Below are 23,538 nucleotides of genomic sequence, written 5' to 3'. Positions count from 1 at the left end.
CATCCTAGCAGTCAGACATGTCACTCAGGGCAGCCCTTGTATTCACTCCCTTTGCAGAGCAGGGGGAGGGGAAGAGATTGTTGTTATTGCAGGTAAACAAAGGGCCAGAAGAGAACCAGAGAAATGAGGAAATATAATTTTTTTGCCTAAAACTTGCTTAGCTTAGTTATATATTACTGCCTATCAGAATTACAGTGCTATATAATTTTTTTTTCATAACTTGGAAAAAAAACCTTTAAGGACTCTATACTGACAGGGAGTGTTCCACAGGATTGGCGCATAGCAAATGTGGTTCCAACTTTCAAAAAAAGTTCAAAAACAGAGCCCGGAAACTATAGGCTGGTAAGTTTAACATTGCCTGTGGGTAAACAGTTTGAAGGTTTTCTAAGAGATGCTACAGTTGAAACCAGAAGTTTACATACACTATATAAAAAGACACATATGCATGTTTTTCTCAATATCTGACATTAAATCAGAATTAACTTTTCCTGTTGTTGGTCAATTAGGATTACCATAATTATTAATATTATTTGCCAAATGCCAGAATAATGAGAGAGAGAGAGAGAATGATTTAAGGCATTTTTATTACTTTCTGCAAAGTCAAAAGTTTACATAGATTTCATTAATATTTGGTACCATTGCCCCTAAACTGTATGACTTGGGTCAAACGTTTTGGATATCCTTCCACAAACTTCTCACAATATTTGGTCGGAATTTGTGCCCATTTCTCCTGACAAAACTGGTGTAACTGATCCAGGTTTGTTGGTCGCCTTGCTCGCACCTGCCTTTTCAGCTTTGCTCATAAATGTTCAATAGGATTGAGATCAGGGCTTTGTGATGGCAGCTCCAAAACATTGACTTTGTTATCCTTAAGCCACTTTGTAACCAGTTTGGCAGAATGCTTCGGGTCATTGTCCATTTGGAAGACCCGTTTCCGCCCAAGCTTTAACCTCCTGGCTGATGTCTTGAGATGTTGCGTCAGTATTTCCACATATCTTATTTCCTTATGATGCCATCTATTTTGTGAAGTGCACCAGTCCCTCTTGCAGCAAAACAACCCCACAACATGATGCTGGCACCCCGTGTTTCACAGTTGGGATGGTGTTCTTAGACTTCCGAGCCTTTTCCTCCAAACGTAACGATCATCACAATGGCCAAAAAGTTTAATTTTAGTTTCATCAGACCACAGGACAAGTCTTCAAAAATGTAGGTCTTTGTTCCTGTGTGCATTTGCAAACATTAATCTGGCTTTTTTATGTTTCTTTTGGAGTAATGGCTTCTACCCTGGCAGAGTGGCCTTTCAGCCCATGTGTCACGGTCTCTCTTGTGAGAGAGGTGAGAAGATCGGATAGACTTACTGCACGTGAGGCTATCTGACAGGTCTCTCTGTTTCACTCTATGTACAGTACAGACCAATAGTTTGGACACACCTTCTCATTCAAAGAGTTTTCTTTATTTTCATGACTATGAAAATTGTAGATTCACACTGAAGGCATCAAAACTATGAATTAACACATGTGGAATTATATACATAACAAAAAAGTGTGAAACAACTGAAAATATGTCATATTCTAGGTTCTCCAAAGTAGCCACCTTTTGCTTTGATTACTGCTTTGCACACTCTTGGCATTCTCTTGATGAGCATCAAGAGGTAGTCACCTGAAATGGTCTTCCAACAGTCTTGAAGGAGTTCCTAGAGATGCTTAGCACTTGTTGGCCCTTTTGCCTTCACTCTGCGGTCCAGCTCACCCCAAACCATCTTGATTGGGTTCAGGTCCGGTGACTGTGGAGGCCAGGTCATCTGGCGCAGCACCCCATCACTCTCCTCCATGGTCAAATAGCCCTTACTACACAGCCTGGAGGTGTGTTTGGGGTCATTGTCCTGTTGAAAAATAAATGATGGTCAACCTAAACGCAAACCGGATGGAATAGCATGCTGCTGCAAGATGCTGTGGTAGCCATGCTGGTTCAGTATGCCTTCAATTTTGAATATATCCCCAACAGTGTCAACAGCAAAGCACCCCCACACCATCACACCTCCTCCCCCATGCTTTACGGTGGGAACCAGGCATGTAGAGTCCATCCGTTCACCTTTTCTGCGTTGCACAAAGACACGGTGGTTGGAACCAAAGATCTCAAATTTGGACTCATCAGACCAAAGCACAGATTTCCACTGGTCTAATGTCCATTCCTTGTGTTCTTTAGCCAAAACAAGTCTCTTCTGCTTGTTGCCTGTCCTTAGCAGTGGTTTCCTAGCAGATATTCTACCATGAAGGCCTGATTCACACAGTCTCCTCTTAACAGTTGTTCTAGAGATGTGTCTGCTGCTAGAACTCTGTGTGGCATTGACCTGGTCTCTAATCTGAGCTGCTGTTAACCTGTGATTTCTGAGGCTGGTGACTCGGATGAACTTATCCTCCGCAGCAGAGGTGACTCTTGGTCTTCCTTTCCTGGGGCGGTCCGCATGTGAGCCAGTTTCTTTGTAGCGCTTGATGGTTTTTGTGACTGCACTTGGGGACACTTTCCCAATTTTTCGGACTGGCTGACCTTCATTTCTTTAAGTAATGATGGCCACTCATTTTTATTTACTTAGCTGCTTTTTTCTTGCCATAATACAAATTCTAACAGTCTATTCAGTAGGACTATCAGCTGTGTATCCACCTGACTTCTCCACAACGCAACTGATGGTCCCAACCCCATTTATAAGGCAAGAAATCCCACTTATTAAACCTGACAAGGCACACCTGTGAAGTGAAAATTATTTTAGGTGACTACCTCTTGAAGCTCATCAAGAGAATGCCAAGAGTGTGCAAAGCAGTAAATCAAAGCAAAAGATGGCTACTTTGAAGAACCTAGAATATGACATATTTTCAGCTGTTTCACACTTTTTTGTTATGTATATAATTCCACGTGTTAATTCATAGTTTTGATGCCTTCAGTGTGAATCTACAATTTTCATAGTCATGAAAATAAAGAAAACTATTTGAATGAGAAGGTGTGTCCAAACTTTTGGTCTTTACTGTATGTTGTTGTTTTGCAGGATCTCAGCTCTCCTTAGGTGCCGCTCGTTATCAGTGATGAGGCTCTATTTAGATCCGACTCACACTGCTGACTATGCGGTTGATAGCTTCTGCTTGGAGTTGCTAGTGCTGGTTTGTCTTGGATCTCCTGCTTCTTCATACATCTCTAAGCTAAGTACTTGTTGTCTTCACTGTTTCTTATTATGTGGTGTGTGTGTGTTATTTCAAGGCCTCAGGGAGACACAGGCTCCTTAATTCTAGAAGGGACTAGCTGTCTTATCCCCTGCTACCTATCCTAGGGCGCGTCAGTTTTAGCAGAGCTTTAGGTATCCGGTGTATGAGTATTTCCACCATCAGGATCTGCTCATACTGGCAGGAGTTAGGGAAAGGCCTAGGGATTACTAGGAGGTCACCATCCCTCTTCTTTAGCTTTTGAGGCATAGATTGTTGTCTATTCATTGTGGTGTGCATTTGGTGTTTTCCCTTCCCCTTAACCTGTGACACCATGTTGATAAAGTATTCGTTTCACTGTGGATATTGACACAATCTTACCAGCTTCCGCCATCATCTTCACAAGGTCTTTTGCTTTTGTTCTTGGGTTGATATAAACATGTCGGACCAAAGCACGTTAATCTCTGGGACACAGAACCAGTCTCCTTCCTGAGCGGTATGATGGCTTGACATTCCCATCTTGTTTGTACTTGCATATAATTGTTTGTACAGATGAACAAGGCACCTTCAGGTATCTTGAAATTGCACCCAAGGTTGAGCCAGACTTGTGCAAGTCCACAATGCTCTTCCTGATATCTTGGCTGATTTCTTTAGACTTTCCCATGATGCTATACAAAGAAGCGGTGTGTTTCAGGTGTGCATTTAAATACATCCACAGGTGTGTCTCTAATTAAGGGTGCATTCACACAACGGTAAGGTGTTTTGCGGTCCGCAAAACACGCATACCAGCCGTGTTCGTTCTGCAATTTGTGGACCACACATGGCCAGCGCTATATAGAGAATGCCTAAGCTTGTCCGCGGACAAGAATAGGACATGTTCTATCTTTTTTGCAGGGCCACGGCACGGAACAACGGATGCGGACAGCACACAGTGTGCTGTCCGCATCTTTTGCGGCCCCATTAAAATGAATGTGTCCGCAAATTTTCGGAACGGATGCGGATCCATTTATACGGTTGTGTGAATGCACCCTTACTCAGATGTTGCCAACAAACCTAACAGAAGCTTCCAAACACATGACATCATCATATGGGCAGTCCAGAATTGTTTAAAGGCATAGTAATCTTAGTGTATGTAAACTTTTGACATTGTAGAAAGTAATAAAAATGCCTTAAAACATTCTCTCTCTCATTATTCTGGCATTTGGCAAATAATAATAATAAATTATGGTAATCCTAATTGACCAAAAACAGGAAAGGTTAATTCTGATTTCTTGTCAGATATTGAGAAAAACACGCATATGTGTCTTTTTATGTAGTGTATGTAAACTTTTCAACTGTATCTTGGAGTACCTCAATGAAAATAAGCAAATAACACCATATCAGCATGGCTTCATGAGGGATCGGTCATGTCAAACTAATTTAATCAGTTTCTATGAGGAGGTAAGTTCTAGACTTGACCGCGGCGAATCAATGGATGTTTTATATCTTGACTTCTCCAAAGCATTTGACACTGTACCACATAAAAGGTTAGTATATAAAATGAGAATGCTCGGACTGTGAGAAAATGTCTGTATGTGGGTAAGTAACTGGCTCAGTGATAGAAAACAGAGGGTTGCTATTAAAAGGTACACACTCAGATTGGATCACTGTCACTAGTGGGTACCACAGGGGTCAGTATTGGACCCTATTATCTTCAATATATTTATTAAAGGGATTCTGTCACCTCCCCTCAGCCAAAAAACGATTTAAAAGCAGCCATGCAGCACAGCTTACCTGGATTAGGCTGTGCTGTTTTATCTTGAAATCCGTCCAGCAGTTACTTCAAAAAACGACTTTGATCAATAAGGAAATGCGTCCTGAAGGTGCCCAGAGGGGCGTTTTTTTCTTCCTAGTGAGCCCAGTACCGCCCCTCTTTCAGTGCCCAGCCCGCCTTCCTTGTATTTTCTAACCGCCGCCCCCAGCCTGCCACAGCCTCCCCTCCCTCTCCTCCCCCTCCCTCACGCCGAACGAAGTCTCGCACAGGCGCAGTACCCACTGAGGGCTGCGCCTGTGCGATCATCAGGAGACTGAGGGCGGCAGCTTCATCTTCGTCACTGGGCATGCGCCGAGCCCAGTGACGTCCGATGCTCTCTCTTCCCTGCTGACTGAGGGAAGAGCGAGCATCGGACGTCACTGGGCTCGGCGCATGCCCAGTGACGAAGATGAAGCTGCCGCCCTCAGTCTCCTGATGATCGCACAGGCGCAGCCCTCAGTGGGTACTGCGCCTGTGCGAGACTTCGTTCGGCGTGAGGGAGGGGGAGGAGAGGGAGGGGAGGCTGTGGCAGGCTGGGGGCGGCGGTTAGAAAATACAAGGAAGGCGGGCTGGGCACTGAAAGAGGGGCGGTACTGGGCTCACTAGGAAGAAAAAAACGCCCCTCTGGGCACCTTCAGGACGCATTTCCTTATTGATCAAAGTCGTTTTTTGAAGTAACTGCTGGACGGATTTCAAGATAAAACAGCACAGCCTAATCCAGGTAAGCTGTGCTGCATGGCTGCTTTTAAATCGTTTTTTGGCTGAGGGGAGGTGACAGAATCCCTTTAATGATCTTATAGAAGGCTTGCACAGTAAACTATCAATTTTTGTAGACACTAAACTGTGTAAAGTAATTAACACGGAAGAGGACAGTATACTACTACAGATGGATCTGGATAGATTGGAGTCTTGGGCAGAGAAGTGGCAGACGAGGTTTAACACTGATAAATGTAAGATTATGCACATTAGAAGGAATAATGCAAGTCACCCGGACATACTAAATGGTAAAACACTGGGTGACACTGACATGGAAAAGGATCTAGGAATCTTAGTGAACAACAAGCTGTAGAAACCAGTATCAGGCAGCTGCTGCCAAGGCCAATAAGATAATGGGTTGCATCAAAAGGAGCATAGATGCCCGTGATGAGGACATAGTCCTACCACTTTACAAATCACTAGTCAGACCACACATGGAACTGTGTACAGTTCTGGACTCCTGTGAACAAGGCAGACATTGCAGAGCTGGAGAGGGTTCAGAGGAGGCAACGAAAGTAATAACTGAAATGGGTGGCATACAGTACCCTGAAAGATTATCAAAATTAGGGTTATTCACTAAAAGACGACTGAGGGGAGATCTAATAACTATGTATAAATATATCAGGGGTCAGTACAGAGATCTATCCTATCATCTATTCATTCCCAGGACTGTGACTGTGACGAGGGGACATCCTCTGCGTCTGGGGGAAAGAAGGTTTGTACACAAACATAGAAGAGGATTCTTTACGGTAAGAGCAGTGAGACTATGGAACTCTCTCCCTGAGGAGGTGGTGATGGTGAGTACAATAAAGGAATTCAAGAGGGGCCTGGATGTATTTCTGGAGCGTAATAATATTACAGGCTATAGCTACTAGAGATGGGTTGTTGATCCAGAGAGTTATTCTGATTGCCTGATTGGACCAGGGAAGGAATTTTTTTCCCCTAAATTGGCTTCTACCTCACAGGTTTGCCTTCCTCTGGATCAACTTGCAGGATAACAGGCCGAACTGGATGTACAAATGTCTTTTTTCAGCCTTATAAACTATGTTTTTACCTTTTTTTTTTTTTTTTTTTATATTACTTGAACATGTGATGATTGTTGTATCTCTTACTTATACCATACATTGTAATACTTTAGGTCCCAAGCTGCCATGACAACTGATAGGCACCGTGCAAGTTGCCAGTGAGGGAGCAATTGGGTTCACCCCCTCCCCCACTCAGTGAGGGAGCAATTGGGTTCACCCCCTTCCCCCACGACTAACTGCTCAGAATCAGATGCAGCTGTCAGTATTGACCACATAAGGGGTTAAGTTTCCATGACTAGAGTTATCTTTGAACACGTGAGTGTCAGCTGTGTAACACAGCGGTCACCCACCGGCTATGGCACAAGCTCACCTCCTGATCCCGTGCCATATTTCCCCTGCATACATGTACCGCTGAAGTCGCCAAGTGATTGCATGGCGTCTTTATACTATATTGGGCACAATTTGCATCTCAGCTCTACTACATACGATTGTGAAAAGAGCCAGTGTAATGAAACGAAGCAGTGCACCCACAGGTGGTGGAGAATGGAAATGTATTGGTGAGCTGGTCTACTTGGATTGGCATCTTCCGTCTATTCTGTATTTGACTCCAGTTGTACAATTAGATTGCAAATAAAATCGCGGTCTCTGCCCTGTGTACGGCAATGGTCTCAGCCCCATCAGATAGACACTAGACATCTAGTTCTGCTCCCAGCTTATTGAACTGCAAGTAAGAATAGCTGCTAAAAGCATGCATTGGCATTCTGCATTATTGAGCATTACCTGTATCCAAGAGCTTCGCTGTGCTTAACCATATGAAGAATGTAGGATTCCCGACTTGTCCCTGTGAGACCAGGCAGTAAAAGGATTGTAGGTCTTGTGCCGGCATCAGGGTAGAGTGTATTATCATCATTACTAAACCAGTCCAGTGAAATCTGCCCTCCATCTGCTGTTTTAATAAGCTCACTGTAAGGCACAATAAAAAATGTACACTTTAATTAGATTTCTGCTAAGAAGCTGTAATGATAGCTACAAAGATTTCAGCCAGTACAAGATGGGTTATGAGACATCAAAGGGGGAAAGGACAGCGAAGCTGCACCTTGCCTCCCAATAGGGAAGGGAGACATAAAAAGTGTACTGAAAAACGGAATCATTTGTTTCAGCCTTGGACATATATCTCACAATATATCATTGCCAGGTATACAGCTACTGCACTGAAAAGACAACATTATGTCCAGGCACAGCACCAGCATCTCTATCATATCAGTCATCATATCTGCCTTTGTGAAACGTCATCTTCGCAAAATAACATAACATGGCAAAACATCAAAACAATATGATATAGCAAAACTCTAAAACAATCCAATATATAGCGAAATACTAGAACAACAAATGATAGCACAACATCAAAAGTATAATCTAGTAAAAGTATAAAATAGCATAATATTACAAAACATCAAAACAATCTAATATAGCAAAACACTAAAACAACAAATTATAGCAAACATCAAAACTATAATATAGCAAAACCACAAAAAAGCACTGTATGTTCTTTATATAATTGATGCAAATTTGTGAGACCCAAACCAAAGCCGAAACTTAAAACTTTTGAACATGAGGAAATAAAAAATGGTATTCATGTACTTTATAAATATGGTGCACTCCAAAAACTCTCAGGGCTCATGCAATATGCGGGCACCAGCCGTGTGCACCCCGCATCACAGATGCGGACCCATTCACTTTATTGGGTCTGCAATACAGAAGGTCCGGTGTGGAATGGAGGCACGGAACCCCACGGACGCATTACGGAGTGCTTCTGTGGGGTTTCTCTCCGTGATCCGCACCACAAAAAAGTAGAACATGTGAGAACGTATCACGGACCCATTCAAGTTGAATGAGTCTGGATCCTGATTCAGTCAGTTCGGGTCGGGGTGATGCAGTTGACATGTGGCCCGTTTTTCCCAAACCGAAAGAACCAGAGTGCCACTCTTGAAGTGGAAAAAAGTGGCAAGTATAACTTCTTTAGTTATTTTATCACATTTACAGCTATTGCCAGGGTTCTTAATTAACCCCTGTAAGCAAATGTCCGCTGTCTGCAGGATTACATTGCGGTGTGGCCATTAGCAGAAATTCATACATAAATAATTCACGAATAATGAAGTATAATAGGCTTAAAAAGCATAAAAGAGGAAGTCGATTTCCCTCATCCGTCAATGTGGATATTCCAATTAATAGTGCCATGCAGTGCCTATCAAGTAACCCAATACAGCGATCCATTTGTTTCAGTCCGCCATTTAGTATCCAATAAACACCATATCCCAATGTTCATTTAAAGGGGTTTTCAGAGAGTTTTAGGAGGCCTTGGTGCTCCGGTGAGTGCTGTGGCCTCTTCCTAGGCCAGTGCATCATGTTTATTGGTCTCCAGGGCCGCACCGCCAATTAGGCGAGGTGAGACGATCGCCTCAGGTGGCGCGGCCCTAGTGACAAGTGGGAGGCGGTGGCAGAGCACAAGGAGATGAGTGCTTCCATTGTGGAAGCGCTCATCTCCATAGTCATCTGTATCGCCGTCCTCAGGACAACGATACAGATGGATGCTGCGGGGCAGGGGAGAGGCGTCTCCCTTCCCCTTTCCACTGAAAGGCTGTAGGCCTAGTGCCTGCAACCTAACAGAGGCCGGTGCAGGTGGCACGATGACGTAATCGTGCCGCCTGAGCCATACAGCGTGGGACACAGGCCTGAAGAGGCCTGCATCGCATCGCTGCCAGCCTGATGAAGGTTAGGCCTCATGCACATGACAGTATTTTTTCACGGTCCGCAAAACGGGGTTCCGTTGGTCCGTGACAGTTTTTTCGTCCGTGGGTCTTCCTTGATTTTTGGAGGATCCACGGACATGAATGCGGAGCCAAACGGATCCGTCCTGAATTACAATGCAAGTCAATGGGGACGGATCCATTTGACGTTGACACAATATGGTGCAATTGCAAACGGATCCGTCCCCATTGACTTTCAATGTAAAGTCAGGAGTCCCTTTTATACCATTGGATCGGAGTTTTCTCTAATCCAATGGTATATTTTAACTTGAAGCGTCCCCATCACCATGGGAACGCCTCTATGTTAGAATATACCATCGGATTTGAGTTACATCGTGAAAACTCATATCCGACAGTATATTCTAACACAGAGGCTATCCCATGGTGATGGGGACGCTTCTAGTTAGAATATACTACAAACTGTGTACATGACTGCCCCCTGCTGCCTGGCAGCACCCGATCTCTTACAGGGGGCTGTGATCAGCACAATTAACCCCTCAGGTGCCGCACCTAAAGGGGTTAATTGTGCGTATCATATCCCCCTGTAAGAGATCAGGGGCTGCCAGGCAGCAGGGGGCAGTCATGTACACAGTTCGTAGTATATTCTAACTAGAAGCGTCCCCATCACTATGGGATAGCCTCTGTGTTAGAATATACTGTCGGATCTGAGTTTTCACGAAGTGAAAACTCAGCTCTGAAAAAGCTTTTATGCAGACGGATCTTCGGACACTGGCCACCAATGTTATAAATACAATAGAGGGAGGGAGGGGGGGGGCCGCACACTGGCCACCAATGTTATAAATACAATAGGGGGGGGGGGGGGACACGCACACTGGCCACCAATGAAATTGAAACTGGGGAGGGAGGGGGGTCTGTCCCCTGCTGCCTGGCAGCCCCGGATCTCTTACAGGGGGCTATGATACGCACAATTAACCCCTTCAGGTGCGGCACATGAGGGGTTAATTGTATGGATCACAGGCCCTTGTAAGAGATCGGGTGCTGCCAGGCAGCAGTCATGTACACAGTTCGTAGTATATTCTAACTAGAAGCGTCCCCATCACTATGGGAACGCCTCTGTGTTAGAATATACTGTCGGATCTGAGTTTTCACGATACTGTCGGATCCGTCTGTATGAAAGTAACCTACGGCCACGGATCACGGATGCCAATCTTGAGTGCATCCGTGTTTTTTCACGGACCCATTGACTTGAATGGGTCCGTGAACCGTTGTCCGTCAAAAAAATAGGACAGGTCCTATTTTTTTGACGGACAGGATACACGGATCACGGAGGCGGATGACAAACGGTGCATTTTCCGAGTTTTCAACAGACCCATTGAAAGTCAATGGATCCGCAGAGAATCACGGAAAATGATGATTACACTTACCGGTAATCGGATTTTCCTGACCCCACGACAGCACCACTGAGAGATGGCTCCGCCTCCATGGACAGGAAACCTGTAGCATAAAAAGGTGGAGCCGCTCTCCCACCTCAGTGGGTTTACAGAGAATGAGAGGGACTCCCCTTTTGGTTAATTCGACATATACACACACATTTTTTTTTTTTTTTTTTTGCATCACACCACGTGAACTTCTTCACCAACCACCACCTTAGGGAGGGAATTAGACGGGTGCTGTCGTGGGGTCAGGAAAATCCGATTACCGGTAAGTGTAATCATCATTTTTCCCCTCCCCCACGACAGCACCACTGAGAGAGATTACATAGAACTTCAAGGGAGGGTGACCACTTCTAACACCTTAGTACCAAAAGGAGGTCAGAAACAGAGTCGAGTTGAAGCCTATAGTGCTTATAAAAGGTAGAAGGAGAAGCCCATGTGGCCGCCCTGCAGATCTGGTCAATAGAAACATTGGACCTTTCTGCCCAGGAGGTAGACATTGCCCTGGTAGAGTGAGCCTTCAGGGACAGTGGAGGAGAAAGACCAGAACACGAATAGGCTAGAGAAATAAGTTCTCGTATCCATCTAGCAATAGTACTCTTAGAGGCCGTATTACCTTTCCGAGCCCCCGCAAATAATACAAACAAGGAAGAGGTTTTTCTCCAGTCTTTTGATCTTTCCAGATAATGGATCAGGCATCGTCTTACGTCCAATAAGTGCCATCTATCTTCCTCCTCAGTTTTTGGGTCTGGAAAAAAGACTGGCAAGACAATTTCCTGTACCCTATTAGTTCTAGAAGGTACTTTGGGGATAAACTTTGGATCTGGCCTAAGAATCACTCTATCTTCCCGTATGGACATAAACGGGGGGTTGATGGACACTGCCTGAAGCTCGCTAACCCTACGAGCCGAAGTTAATGCTATTAGCATGACTAATTTTAGTGTAAGATTCCTAATAGAACTTTCCACCATAGGCTCAAAGGGGGGGCTGGTCAAAGCCTTTAAAACTAAGTTTAAATCCCAGGGGGGGAACCTGGGGCCCCTGACAGGTGCAACCCTATCTACTGCCCTAAAGAACCTGACTACCCAGGGATCCATAGCCAGACTCCTACCACTTAATGCTGAGAGGGCCGAAACCTGCACCTTCAAAGTGCTCTTGGCCAAACCTAACGACAGACCCCTCTGTAAGAATTCTAGGACCTGCCTGGTGGAGATTTTCTCAGGCCAGACCTCTGTGTCTATACCTGAAAAGGAAAGGAATCTCTTCCATATTCTCGCATAAATGGTATTAGTTACCCTCTTCCTACTACTAAGCATGGTGGAAGTCAAGGCTTCTGAGAAGCCTTTCCTAATCAGGTACACCCTCTCAATCTCCACGCCGTTAGATGTAAAGATCCTATCTCTGGATGCATTACTGGGCCCTGCCTCAGGAGATCCGGAAAGTCGGGAAGGACCCATGGTTCCGCTATCGACATGGATCTGAGTAGGGAGAACCAGGCTCTTTTTGGCCAAAAGGGGGCGATGACTATCATGTCCGACCTCTCTTCCCTTATCTTCCTGAGAACTCTGGGTAGGAGCTGTAGGGGGGGAAAGGCATAACCTAGGCGGAATGTCCAATCCAGGAGGAAGGCGTCTACCCCATAAGGGGATTCGCAGGGATTTAGGGAGCAAAACCTCTCTACCTGTCTGTTCTCCCTGGTGGCAAATAGATCTATTTCTGGCACTTCCCACCGATCCACAATCTTTGTGAATATGGCTGGATTCAGAGACCACTCCCCCTGTCTTAGACGATGACGGCTCAGGAAGTCGGCCTGGACATTTCTTTCCCCCTTATATGTAGGGCGGATATGTGGATTAGCTCTTCCTCGAACTCTGAGAATATTATCTCTGCCTCCCTCATCAAAGATAGGGATCTGGTACCCCCTTGGCGGTTCAGATACGAAACCACTGTACTGTTGTCCGACATCACTCTGACATGTTGGTGCTGGAGTTCTGGCAGGGCTGTTCGTAAAGCCAGTAACACTGCCCTTAATTCCTTCCTGTTGGATGAAAACTGTCTCTGTACCGGGGACCATATTCCCTGCTCCAACCGACCCTGAAAATGTGCACCCCACCCCCAAGGACTGGCGTCCGTAGTGATTACTACTGGATTGGGGTAACTCCATGGAGTGCCCTGGTCTAAGTTTTTCACCTTTAGCCACCAATTGAGGGAGCTCAGTGTCCTCTGGCTGAGACATATCTGAGAGTCTAACATTATCTCTTTTCGTTTTGTCCAATTTAAAATCTCCCATTGTAACGTCCTTGAATGGAACTGAGCCCAACGGACTGCTGGGATACAGGCCGTCATTAATCCTAATAGAGACATTGCTTTCCTGACCGACATCTCTGGGTTCTGCTGAGCCTTGCGGGCTTCGTTCTGGATCTTCCCTATCTTTTCTGCTGGTAGGAAAGTCCTTTGTTGTAGAGAATCTAACCGAAGACCCAGAAATATTTGATTTGTGCTGGGTTCCAACCTTGATTTTTTGGAGTTGATCATCCACCCCAGCCTTCCCAGGATCTGAATTACTGTCTGGACTGATCTCTGACATATTTCCCGTGATCCCGCAATAATCAAGAGATCGTCCAAATAAGGAAGGAATAAGATGTTTTCTTTCCGAATGAAGGACGCTACCTCCGCCATTACCTTGGTAAAGGTTCTCGGGGCAGTTGCTAGGCCGAAAGGCATAGCCTGGAACTGAAGGTGTCTGATATTGGTACCCTCTGTCACTGCTACCCTTAGGAATTTTTGAAAAAGGGGATGCATCGGGATATGTAAGTATGCATCCTTTAGATCCACCACTGCCATAAAGCAGCCCTGGAACACCAAATGAATCGCAGATTTTATGGTCTCCATCTTGAACTTTTTTATTATTAGATGTTTGTTCAAATGCTTCAAATTTATAATTGTACGGTAAGATCCATCCGGTTTTTTGACTAAGAACAGTGTGGAATAGAAGCCTTTTCCCTGTTCTGTTTTTGGCACTGGGACTAACACCTTTTTCCCTATTAGCAGATCTACCTCTTCTGATAATCTCCTGGATTCCTTTGTCACTATAAATTTTTGAGGACGATGACCTAGAAACTGCAACCTTAAGCCCTCTGTTATGATGTTGCTCACCCATGCCCCTGCTACCTCTCTCCAGGCGGAGGGAAAGAACTTTAGTCTTTCCCCTACCTGCAATCTGGCGTCATTTCTTTGAAGGTTTATCCTTCTGGGAAGAAGAGGAACCTCCAAACATGAAACCTCTGTTCCCTGAACCCCTGGGCCTGGGAAACTGATCTCTATCTCCCAGCTGTCTTCTCCCCTGAGATCTGGGGCCGTACTGAAAGGGACGTCTATAGGGCCGAAACTGGGAAAAAGAGGACTCCTGAGGCATTCTCTTTTTCCTATCAGCCGCCTTCTCCAGAAGGGCATCTAATTCAGGCCCGAATAAAAACTGTCCCTGACAGGGGATGCCACATAAGCGCTGCTTTGAGGCCATGTCGCCCCCCCTCCAGTTTTTTAGCCAAAGGGCCCTACGGGCGGAATTAGAGGTGGACGCAGACCTGGCTGCTAAACGAACTGCCTCCACCGAGGCGTCTGATAGGAAATCTACAGCCTTCTGAAGGGTCGGTAGAGAGTTTAAAATCTGGTCTCTGGGGCATTTATCCCTCAACTGACCTTCTAACCTCTCTAACCATAAAGCTAGGGATCTGGCAGTAACTGTTGCTGCAATGTTGGGCCTAAAGGAGGCAGTGGATGCTTCCCAAGTATTCCTTAGGCAAGAGTCGATTTTTTTGTCTAACGGATCCTTCAAAAAACCCATGTCATCAAACGGCAATGAAGATTTCCTGGACACCTTGGAAATGGCCACGTCCAGCTTTGGCGCTTTATCCCATGAAGTGGAAGCCTCTTCCTCGAATGGGTATTTCCTTTTAAAATTTTTACTAACAAAGGCCTTCTTATCCGGCTTTTTCCACTCCCTTTCTATTAGGGCCGATATGCTTTTATGCAATGGAAAACATCTCCTCTTCTTTCCTCGCAATCCCTCAAAGACTGCATCTGCAACGGACCTATCTTCCCTGATATCCTCCAGCTCTAAAGTGGCCCTAATCGTTTTTAATAATTTCTCTGTATCCGACACTGGGAACATGAATCTTTTCTCCTGTTCTTCCTCCGCAAATGATGAATCCTCGGACCGGTCATCTCTATCTTCTTCGCTAACCGAATCCGGTTCTGAATCTGTTTTATCTACCACCTTCTTAGATTTCTTTGACGTCTTAAGGGATTCCTTAACTTCTGTTTTAATGAGACTCCTAATGTCTCGCATAAGGTTGGGGGATTCCTCCGCCAGGGTCTTTTCAATACAGTCCTGGCATAACCTTTTACTATATGACGAGGCCAGGGGACATCTACATAAAGCACACTCTTTGTTCTTTTTCTTAGATGCGGCTTTCTTAGCTGCCATCTATAACCAATAACAGAACAAGGTACACATCAGAGACTTCATAAAACTTCAGTGCCTTACCCCATAGGAAGCCTGTCCTATACCGGCTGCTTTTCTGGTTCCGTCTCCTCTGGTCTCTTCTCTTCCTCCATGATAACCCTGGAGGTATAGGGAATAGAAGAGTCAATACAGCACAGGGAACAGCACCTCTCTTCTGAGAGTTCCGCATGTTCCCTGGGAGCGCCTCCAAGATGCTGCCAACCTCTCACTGCAAGGAAAAAGGGGAGTCTGGCCGAATTCTGGTCCTCCTCTGTCCAGCCGAGAGCACAGCTATCCTCCAACTGATCGCCGCTGTGTTCCGATCTGTTGGAACGCAAAACGCTTCCTATATCCGGCCCGGAACCGGAAGTCTCGTCAGTGGAACGCACGTCATAATCGACGTCATTCCTGCGACTTCCGGTTTGGCGCTCCGACACGCTCCACTGCCCGGCGTCTGCCCGCAGTCCCCGCTGGGTGCGCGCCAGGGATGTCTGCCCTCTGGCATGTTCCCCCTCGCCGCCTGCCTCGCGGCCACACTCGGGCCTCTCCTTTGAGGGACCGGTGTCTTCAGCCCCTAGGAGCAACAGCTGGCCCGGACCAACTCCCGTCCCTCAGCAACGAACTGGTAAGGGCTGGCGTGACCCATGGCTCTCTAGGCTTTCCTAGGATTTCCAAGCCATGGGTCCCTGCAAGAAAATACTACAAGTCTCCTGCTCCAGGGACAGGAAACCTCACTGAGGTGGGAGAGCGGCTCCACCTTTTTATGCTACAGGTTTCCTGTCCATGGAGGCGGAGCCATCTCTCAGTGGTGCTGTCGTGGGGGAGGGGAAAAACGGAACAACGGCCACGGGTACACACAACGGTCGTGTGCATGAGGCCTCAGTGTAAGTATTTCTTTTTTTTATATGGTACAGTACAGGAGAGCTGTGGGGGCACTTCTTACTTGCACATAATTGGGGGGGGGGGGCACTTCTTACTGGCACATGTTTGGGGGGGCCTCTATGGGGGGCACTTGTTGGCACATGATTGGAGGCATCTATGGGGGGGCACCTCTTACTGGCACATTTTTGGGGGGCATCTATGGGGCACATCTTACTGGCACATTATTGGGGGGCACTATGAAGGCACTTCTTACTGGCACATTATTGGGGGCACTTCTTACTGGCACATTATTGGGAGGCATCTACTGAGGCTACAAAGAAGGGGTATTTTATATGGGGGGCACTATGGGGAAGAGGAACACTATCACTATAGGGGCTTCTACTGAGGCCACAAAGAAGGGGTATTTTTATATGGGGGGGGGCTCTGTATAGGGGCATTTTATACTGGGACACATTATGGTGGGTACTATGGGGAAGGGGGGAGAGGAGCACTATGGGCTACTCTACGGGGGGCACTAAGAAGGGGTATTTTATATTTGCAAATTATGGGGGACACTGGGGCACTATATAGGGGCATTTTATACTGGTAGATTATGGGGGCACTAGGAGGAAGGGGGAGAGGAGCACTATGGGGCATTTACTGGGGGCACTATATAGGGGTATTTTATACTGGCACATTATGGGGGCACTATGGGGACATTAGCTCAACTGGGGTCATTAAAAGGGGGTATTATTTTGCACTGGCACACATTATAACGGGGCATTTTTTGTAATATCACGTTATATAGAGAATTATTACTACTGGGGGGGAATTGTGGTGGGCTTTATTACTACTGGTGGTCCATGGGGAACATGATTACTAGTATGGGCACTATGGGAGCATTATTACTTCTGGGGAACAGTGGGGGACATGTTGGGGGCACTGTAGGAGCATCATTACTACCATGTGTGCTCTAGCAGATAATTATTACTATTGGTGGGACTTTGGGGAGCACTTTTACTGTGGAGCACCTTGGCACAGTATCAACTTATAACAGTTATCTTTGGGGGGGACAGTATGTTTACACTATTAGTGGCAGGGACACCATTTGCTGGGCGCAGTTATTTTAGGACACTGCGTGCCAATAATTATTGAAGGGCATTATCTTTGTGGTACTACTATTGTCAGGGGGTTTATCTGTTTCTGCAGTATAGTATTGGGGAGCACAGTGGGCACAGTATTGGGGGCACTATCTGTGTGGTACTAGTATTATCAGGGGGGTCTATCTGTTTCTGCAGTATGATATTGGAGAGCACAGCGGCACAGTGTTGGGGGTGGTAGGATGATTTGTCCAGAAGATGGGAGGATGGTGCAGAGATGAGAAATGGCTGAAAATGGTGGTCTGGTCTGAAAGGAGGAGATGAGGAAAGAGAACATCTACATCAAAGGAGACATCACTGGATGTAAGAGGTATGTGGGGCTGTATTAGCCTGTATGTGATATGTAGTGATATACATAAAGTTAGAAGGGAAGGGGTTAAGTTGAGAATTTGGTATGGGTGGGGGTGGGCGCTTTTTCAATTTTCTCCTCAGGCAGCAGAAAGGCTAGGTGCACCCCTGTTGGTCACATCGCTTTAATCAGGGGCGTCGCTAGGTTAAAACATTCGGGGCCTGGGCCCCGGATGTTTTGTCCCAGGCCCCGAATGTCCTGCCTGCCTGCTAGATACAACTGTATTGCCGTACACAGAACGGCAAATACAATTGAATCTTACACTGGGAAGAGGCGAAGGACCTTTGGTGACATCACAGGTCATGTGATCAGCAAAACAGGCTGTGATAGGATGACCTGGATGATGTCACCATCATGTGACCAGTGCAGGCTTGGACACCGGAGTGAAGAGGAGAAGGAGCCTAATGGTGATGTCTGTACAGGAGAGGTAAGTGAAGGGAGAGGCAGAGCAATGCTGGGAGTTGTAGTTATTTAACTGGGATGTATTTTAGGGCTGAAGGGAGGGATGTTATTGACATGGAACTGTGTGCTTGAGGTGGCTGGGGGAGGGAGTGATGTTATTTACATGGGACTGTATGTTGAAAGTGGATGGTGGGGGGGAATGATGTTTATGTACATGGGACTTAATGTTTAGGGTCCAGTGTTTCCCAACCAGTGTGCCTCCAGCTGTTGCAAAACTACAACTCCCAGCATGCCTGGACAGCCTTTGGCTGTGCGGGCATGCTGGGAGTTGTAGTTTTGCAACAGCTGGAGGCACACTGGTTGGGAAACACTACTTTAGGCTACGTTCACACTTGCGTTTGGTGATCCGCTTGTGAGATCCGTTTCAGGTCTCTCACAATCAGCCCCAAATGCATCAGTTTAACCCCAATGCATTCTGAATGGATGCGGATCCATTCAGAATGCATTCGTTCGGCTCCGTGCGGTCCCCCGTTCCATTTTGGAGGCGGATCCCAAAATGCTGCAAGCAGCGTTTTTTTGTGTCCGCATGGCCTTGCGGAGCCAAATGCATCCGTCCTGACTTAGGCTACTTTCACACTAGTGTTCAGAGCGGATCCGTCTGAGACGGATCCGCTCATATAATGCAGACGGTGGATCCGTTCAGAACGGATCCGTCTGCATTATATTGTAAAAAAAAATCTAAGTGTGAAAGTAGCCTGAACGGATCCGTCCAGACTTTTACATTGAAAGTCAATGGGGGACAGATCCGTTTGAAGATTGAGCCATAGTGTGTCATCTTCAAACGGATCCGTCCCCATTGACTTACATTGTAAGTCTGGACGGATCCGCACGCCTCCGCACGGCCAGGCGGACACCTGAACACTGCAAGCAGCGTTCAGGTGTCCGCCTGCTGAGCGGAGGCTGAACGCCGCCAGACTGATGCATTCTGAGCGGATCCGTGTCCACTCAGAATGCATTGGGGCAGTACGGATCCGTTCGGGGCCGCTTGTGAGAGCCTTCAAACGGAGCTCACAAGCGGATACCCGAACGCTAATGTGAAAGTAGCCTAACAATGTAAGTCAATAGGGACGGATCCCTTTGCATTGACACAAAATGGTGCAATTGTAAACGGTTCCGTCCCCCATTGACTTTTAATGTAAGTCAGGACGGATCTGTATTGGGACTTAGAAATTAAAATCTAATACAAACGGATCGGTCCTGAACGGATGCATTCGTTTGTATTATATCGGTGCGGATCCGTCCTGTACAAGTACATGACAGATCCGCACGAACGCAAGTGTGAAAGTAGCCTTAGGGGGTGATGTTTACATGGGATTGTGCGTTGGAGGCAGCTGGGGAGGAGGTGATGTTATTTACATGGGACTGTATGGTGGAGGGGGGATTATAACTGCAGGGGGCACTGCAAATCCAGGGGACATTATAGGCGGTCTTATTACTACTGGGGGCTCTATAGGAGGGTCTTATAGATCTGCCTTATTTCTACTAAGCGCACTATGGGGGCCTTATTACTACTGTGGGGTCTGTAGGGAGCTTTATTACCACTGGGGGAACAATAGGGGGCCTTATTTCTACTAGGGACTCTGTGAGGGTATTATTAATATGGAGGGATTGAGGGCATTGTTGAGGAGCATTATCACGGTTGGGGCAGTGTTACTAATAAGGGCATTCTAGAAGGGAATTACTATTGGTGGGACTATGAGGAGTACAATTACTATGGGGGGCAGTAATGTTTCTTTAGGATAGTATTTGGGGGTATTGGGGGGGGGGGGGGTTGAGGTTTTGGCATAGCAAGCAGCAGGATAACACTGTGAGGACTCCAGTTGGGGGATAATGATAGAAAGTGAGGAAGCTCAGATGTCTGTGTGTCACACTCTGCAGAGACGAGGCGGCTGAGAGAAGTTGTCCAGACCGAGTGAAGAAGATGATGACAGAGAGGAGACGTCACCTGGAGGCCCTGGATGTGACAGGTAAGTGCCGCTGTATAGCAAGCACAGCATAGTGCGGGGGGGGGGGGGCGACATATTTATTGGGGCTTGTGCCCCGGATCTTTTGAGACCCTAGCAACGCCCCTGGCTTTAATGCAACCAGAGGTCGCAATAACGCCTGTACAAGAGTTATAGACGCCTGTACAGGCAATTTTACTCTCTGAAAAAAGTTTTCTGAATCTTTCTACACATGAGACTTTCTGCGGTACAGGTATCAGTGCAGTGTGTCTAGCCTGAAGTCCCTGCCACCCGCACCATTAATCCTGGTGAGGAGGTCAGGAAGCTGATACAGGCTTCAAATAACAGCACTGAGTGAAGCCGGGCTCCCACTGTAACAGCCGGCATCGGACATACCTCACTAGATGCTGCAATGTGGAATCTACGCAGTTGAATTGATAGGGCTCCCTGTCACCATTGTCCATGGTGGCTGGGGGGGGGGGGTAAGAAAGGCCCCCAGAACTGCCAAGAATTTGGGGGTCATTTATCAAACTGGTGTAAAGTGGAACTGGCTAAGTTGCCCATAGCAACCAATCACATTCATACTTTCATTTTCTAAAGGAGCAAAATGAAAGGTGGAATCTGGTTGGTTGCTATGGGCAACTAAGCCAGTTCTATTTTACACCAGTTTGATAAATGACCCCCTTTATGTCTATTAGACTGTGCAGCAGACACAGCCTAATAGAAGCCTGTCACTTGTACTGGCTACAATCCATTGATATATAAGGTATACCAGTGCATTACAAAAACTATGTTCCCTAATAGGACTAAGAAATAATAGTTGCAGGTTTATAAAGTTTACATGCAGCGAACACCTATTGCTATCGCCCGTCCTCATACAGCTCCATTGTTTCTGGGCAGCAGATTAGACCGCACAATCTCCTGCCCAGAAACTAACATTTACCTGCCTGCACTAATGAGTTCCACCCAATGAACAAGCGTTTCGCTTATTGATCAAGTGATCCGCTGCACCTTTGGTTGGGCAGATTGTCAAGAACGGGCGTTTGCAGAAACATTCGTCCCTGATAATCTGACCGAATATCTGCACATGTAAATCCACCATTACCAGGTCCCCTGCCAGGCTCTACTTCCTGGCCCCCCTCGACCTGCAGGAAATGACCACTTGGCCAATCACTGGCTGCGGCCGGTCACTGCTGCGGCCAGTCGTTGGCTGAATGGACCAGTTAGCAGAGAATGGTGAAGTGACCACAATTTTTTTTTTTACAGTATTCTGAGCCTATTCAAAGAAATATTGGGTGGAAAACACACTTAAAAAGTGGGAGCTGCTTCTTGCAGTAAGTCTCCTCTCTGGCATATAGACTGGGGTGCTGAGTAGGGAACCGTCCTCCCTCATGACACAGTTGCCAACAGTCCAGAATTTGCAGGGATTGTCCCTACTTTTCAGAGATAATCCTGGAAAATGTGGGTGCCCCAAACCAAAAATGGATCCTACCCATAAGCGGGTGGTCCGGGCCAAGTTTGGGGCATTCCCTGAGGCAGAAATTTAATGCCTTAAATTTACCAAAATGTGTTAAATAGATTATCCAAAGCTGTAACCGCTCCCCCCACACACACAATGGCCAGGCCCCTCATTCAGACAATACTTACCTGGTCCCCAATGCCTGTGTCCTCCCAGATCCAAGCAGATCCCAGATCCCTCTACAGCCGTCGCTGCATCTCCCTGTCATGCAGATCACAACTAGAGATGAGCGAATTTCATATTTTGAAATTCATTTGCGATTCGTTTACTGGTAAAAGCAGAATTGCGTTATGGATTCCATTACCACGGACTATAACGCAATTCTATGACGGAATGCATAACGGAATGCCTTTAGAGGCTTTCTGTTATTCATTCTGTCATATAGAAGTCTATGGGCTGCAAAACGGATTCATCCCTTTTCCGTTATGCAGGGGAGTCCTCTACTCCATAACGAAAACGGGACGGATCCGTTATGCAGCCCATAGACTTCTATTATGACGGAATGAATAACGGAATGCCTCTAAAGCTTTCAGTTCTGAATTCAGTCTTACGAATTCCGTTATTTTTTTATCTGTCAGAAGTGCCCTGGGGCAGAGTTACGGACGCAAATGCCCAGGCCCCGCAGCTTTGTGCCCAGATAACTTCTCCCCTTGCAGTCCTATGGCCCGCCCTCCTCTCCTACTTCGTCCTCCTCCTCTAGCTTTGAGATCTCCGTCGGGCCTGTGCATGCGGACCGTTAAGATCAGTGCCTCCGGCCATAGTAGGCAGAGAAAGCTAATTTACATAACTTTATAAAGTACTTTTTTCAAGATCTCTATGTGGGACACACAGGAGAGGTAGTATTTTAATGGGGGCAAACGTTCTATAACGCACTTCAACTTCTGCCTGTGAATATATGCACAAGATATATTACACAGTTTCCTATTTTTGTTGTTAGATTCGTTGATTTATGCAATGCATGTGAACAAGGCGTAAGAGTGTCATACTCCAAACAATAGTATGTTCATACCTGAAAACTACGCAGAAAGCGTCCTTTGCCAACAGCTCCAACATTTTTTGGCTTTGCCATTAAAGAAGGACATAGTGAAATGAATGAATTTATTAGATGGATACGTCACTTCTTTACAATGAAAAACGCAGAGCCCAAACAGGACAGACTAGGGATATATATAGTTCACACATTCATCTGTGTCATGTGACATTCTGAGGAATGTGATACCCAGGCTGGCAATGAAAGTGTCAATTTTAAACAATGCTCCGATTCATATAAGTGACAGCAGAACACAATGCATGACCCCAATGCACATGGGAAGGGAAATGCAAGTCACTAGTACATACTAAATGATAAAACACTGGGTAAAACTGACATGGAAAAAGCTTGAGGATTTCAGTTGATAGTAAACCTAACTGTAGCAACCAGTGTCAGGCAGCTGCTGCCAAGGCTAAAATGCTAACGGGGTGCATCAAAGGAGGTAGAAATACACGTAACGAGAGCATACTTCTAGCACTTTAAAAAATCATTAGTCAAACTGCACTCCAGAACTGTGGCTTCAAAAATTCCAAAATAATAAAATATCACTCATTCCAGTTTTAAAAAGTGGTTGTGGTTAGTTCATGTGCAGAAAATCCGCACTGAAATCCGCAGGTGTTCGCAGGCAAATATGTGCGGCCAATGCTGATTCGGTGCGGATTTTCCGCTTGCGGATTTTACTAAGTGAATGAAGAAAATGATTGGTTGCTTATTTAAAGGGCAGGCAGCAAGTTATACAGTCCTG

General features: G+C 46.1%; 1 protein-coding gene across 1 annotated transcript in view; it reads right to left on the bottom strand.

Moving 5' to 3' along the window:
• The window catches only part of ABHD3 (abhydrolase domain containing 3, phospholipase), a 99,476-nt gene that overhangs the window by 57,116 nt on the left and 18,822 nt on the right, over positions 1-23,538 (bottom strand). The window contains exon 3 of the mRNA XM_044295289.1: positions 7,545-7,727. Coding sequence (XP_044151224.1) covers positions 7,545-7,727 — 183 coding nt within the window. The remainder of the gene's footprint in view (positions 1-7,544; positions 7,728-23,538) is intronic.

This window comes from Bufo gargarizans, chromosome 5, assembly GCF_014858855.1.
Source record: "Bufo gargarizans isolate SCDJY-AF-19 chromosome 5, ASM1485885v1, whole genome shotgun sequence".
NCBI classification, from domain to species: Eukaryota; Metazoa; Chordata; class Amphibia; order Anura; family Bufonidae; genus Bufo; species Bufo gargarizans.
Note: the sequence above shows the minus strand (reverse complement) of the source record. Positions and strands in the feature narration are given on the sequence as shown.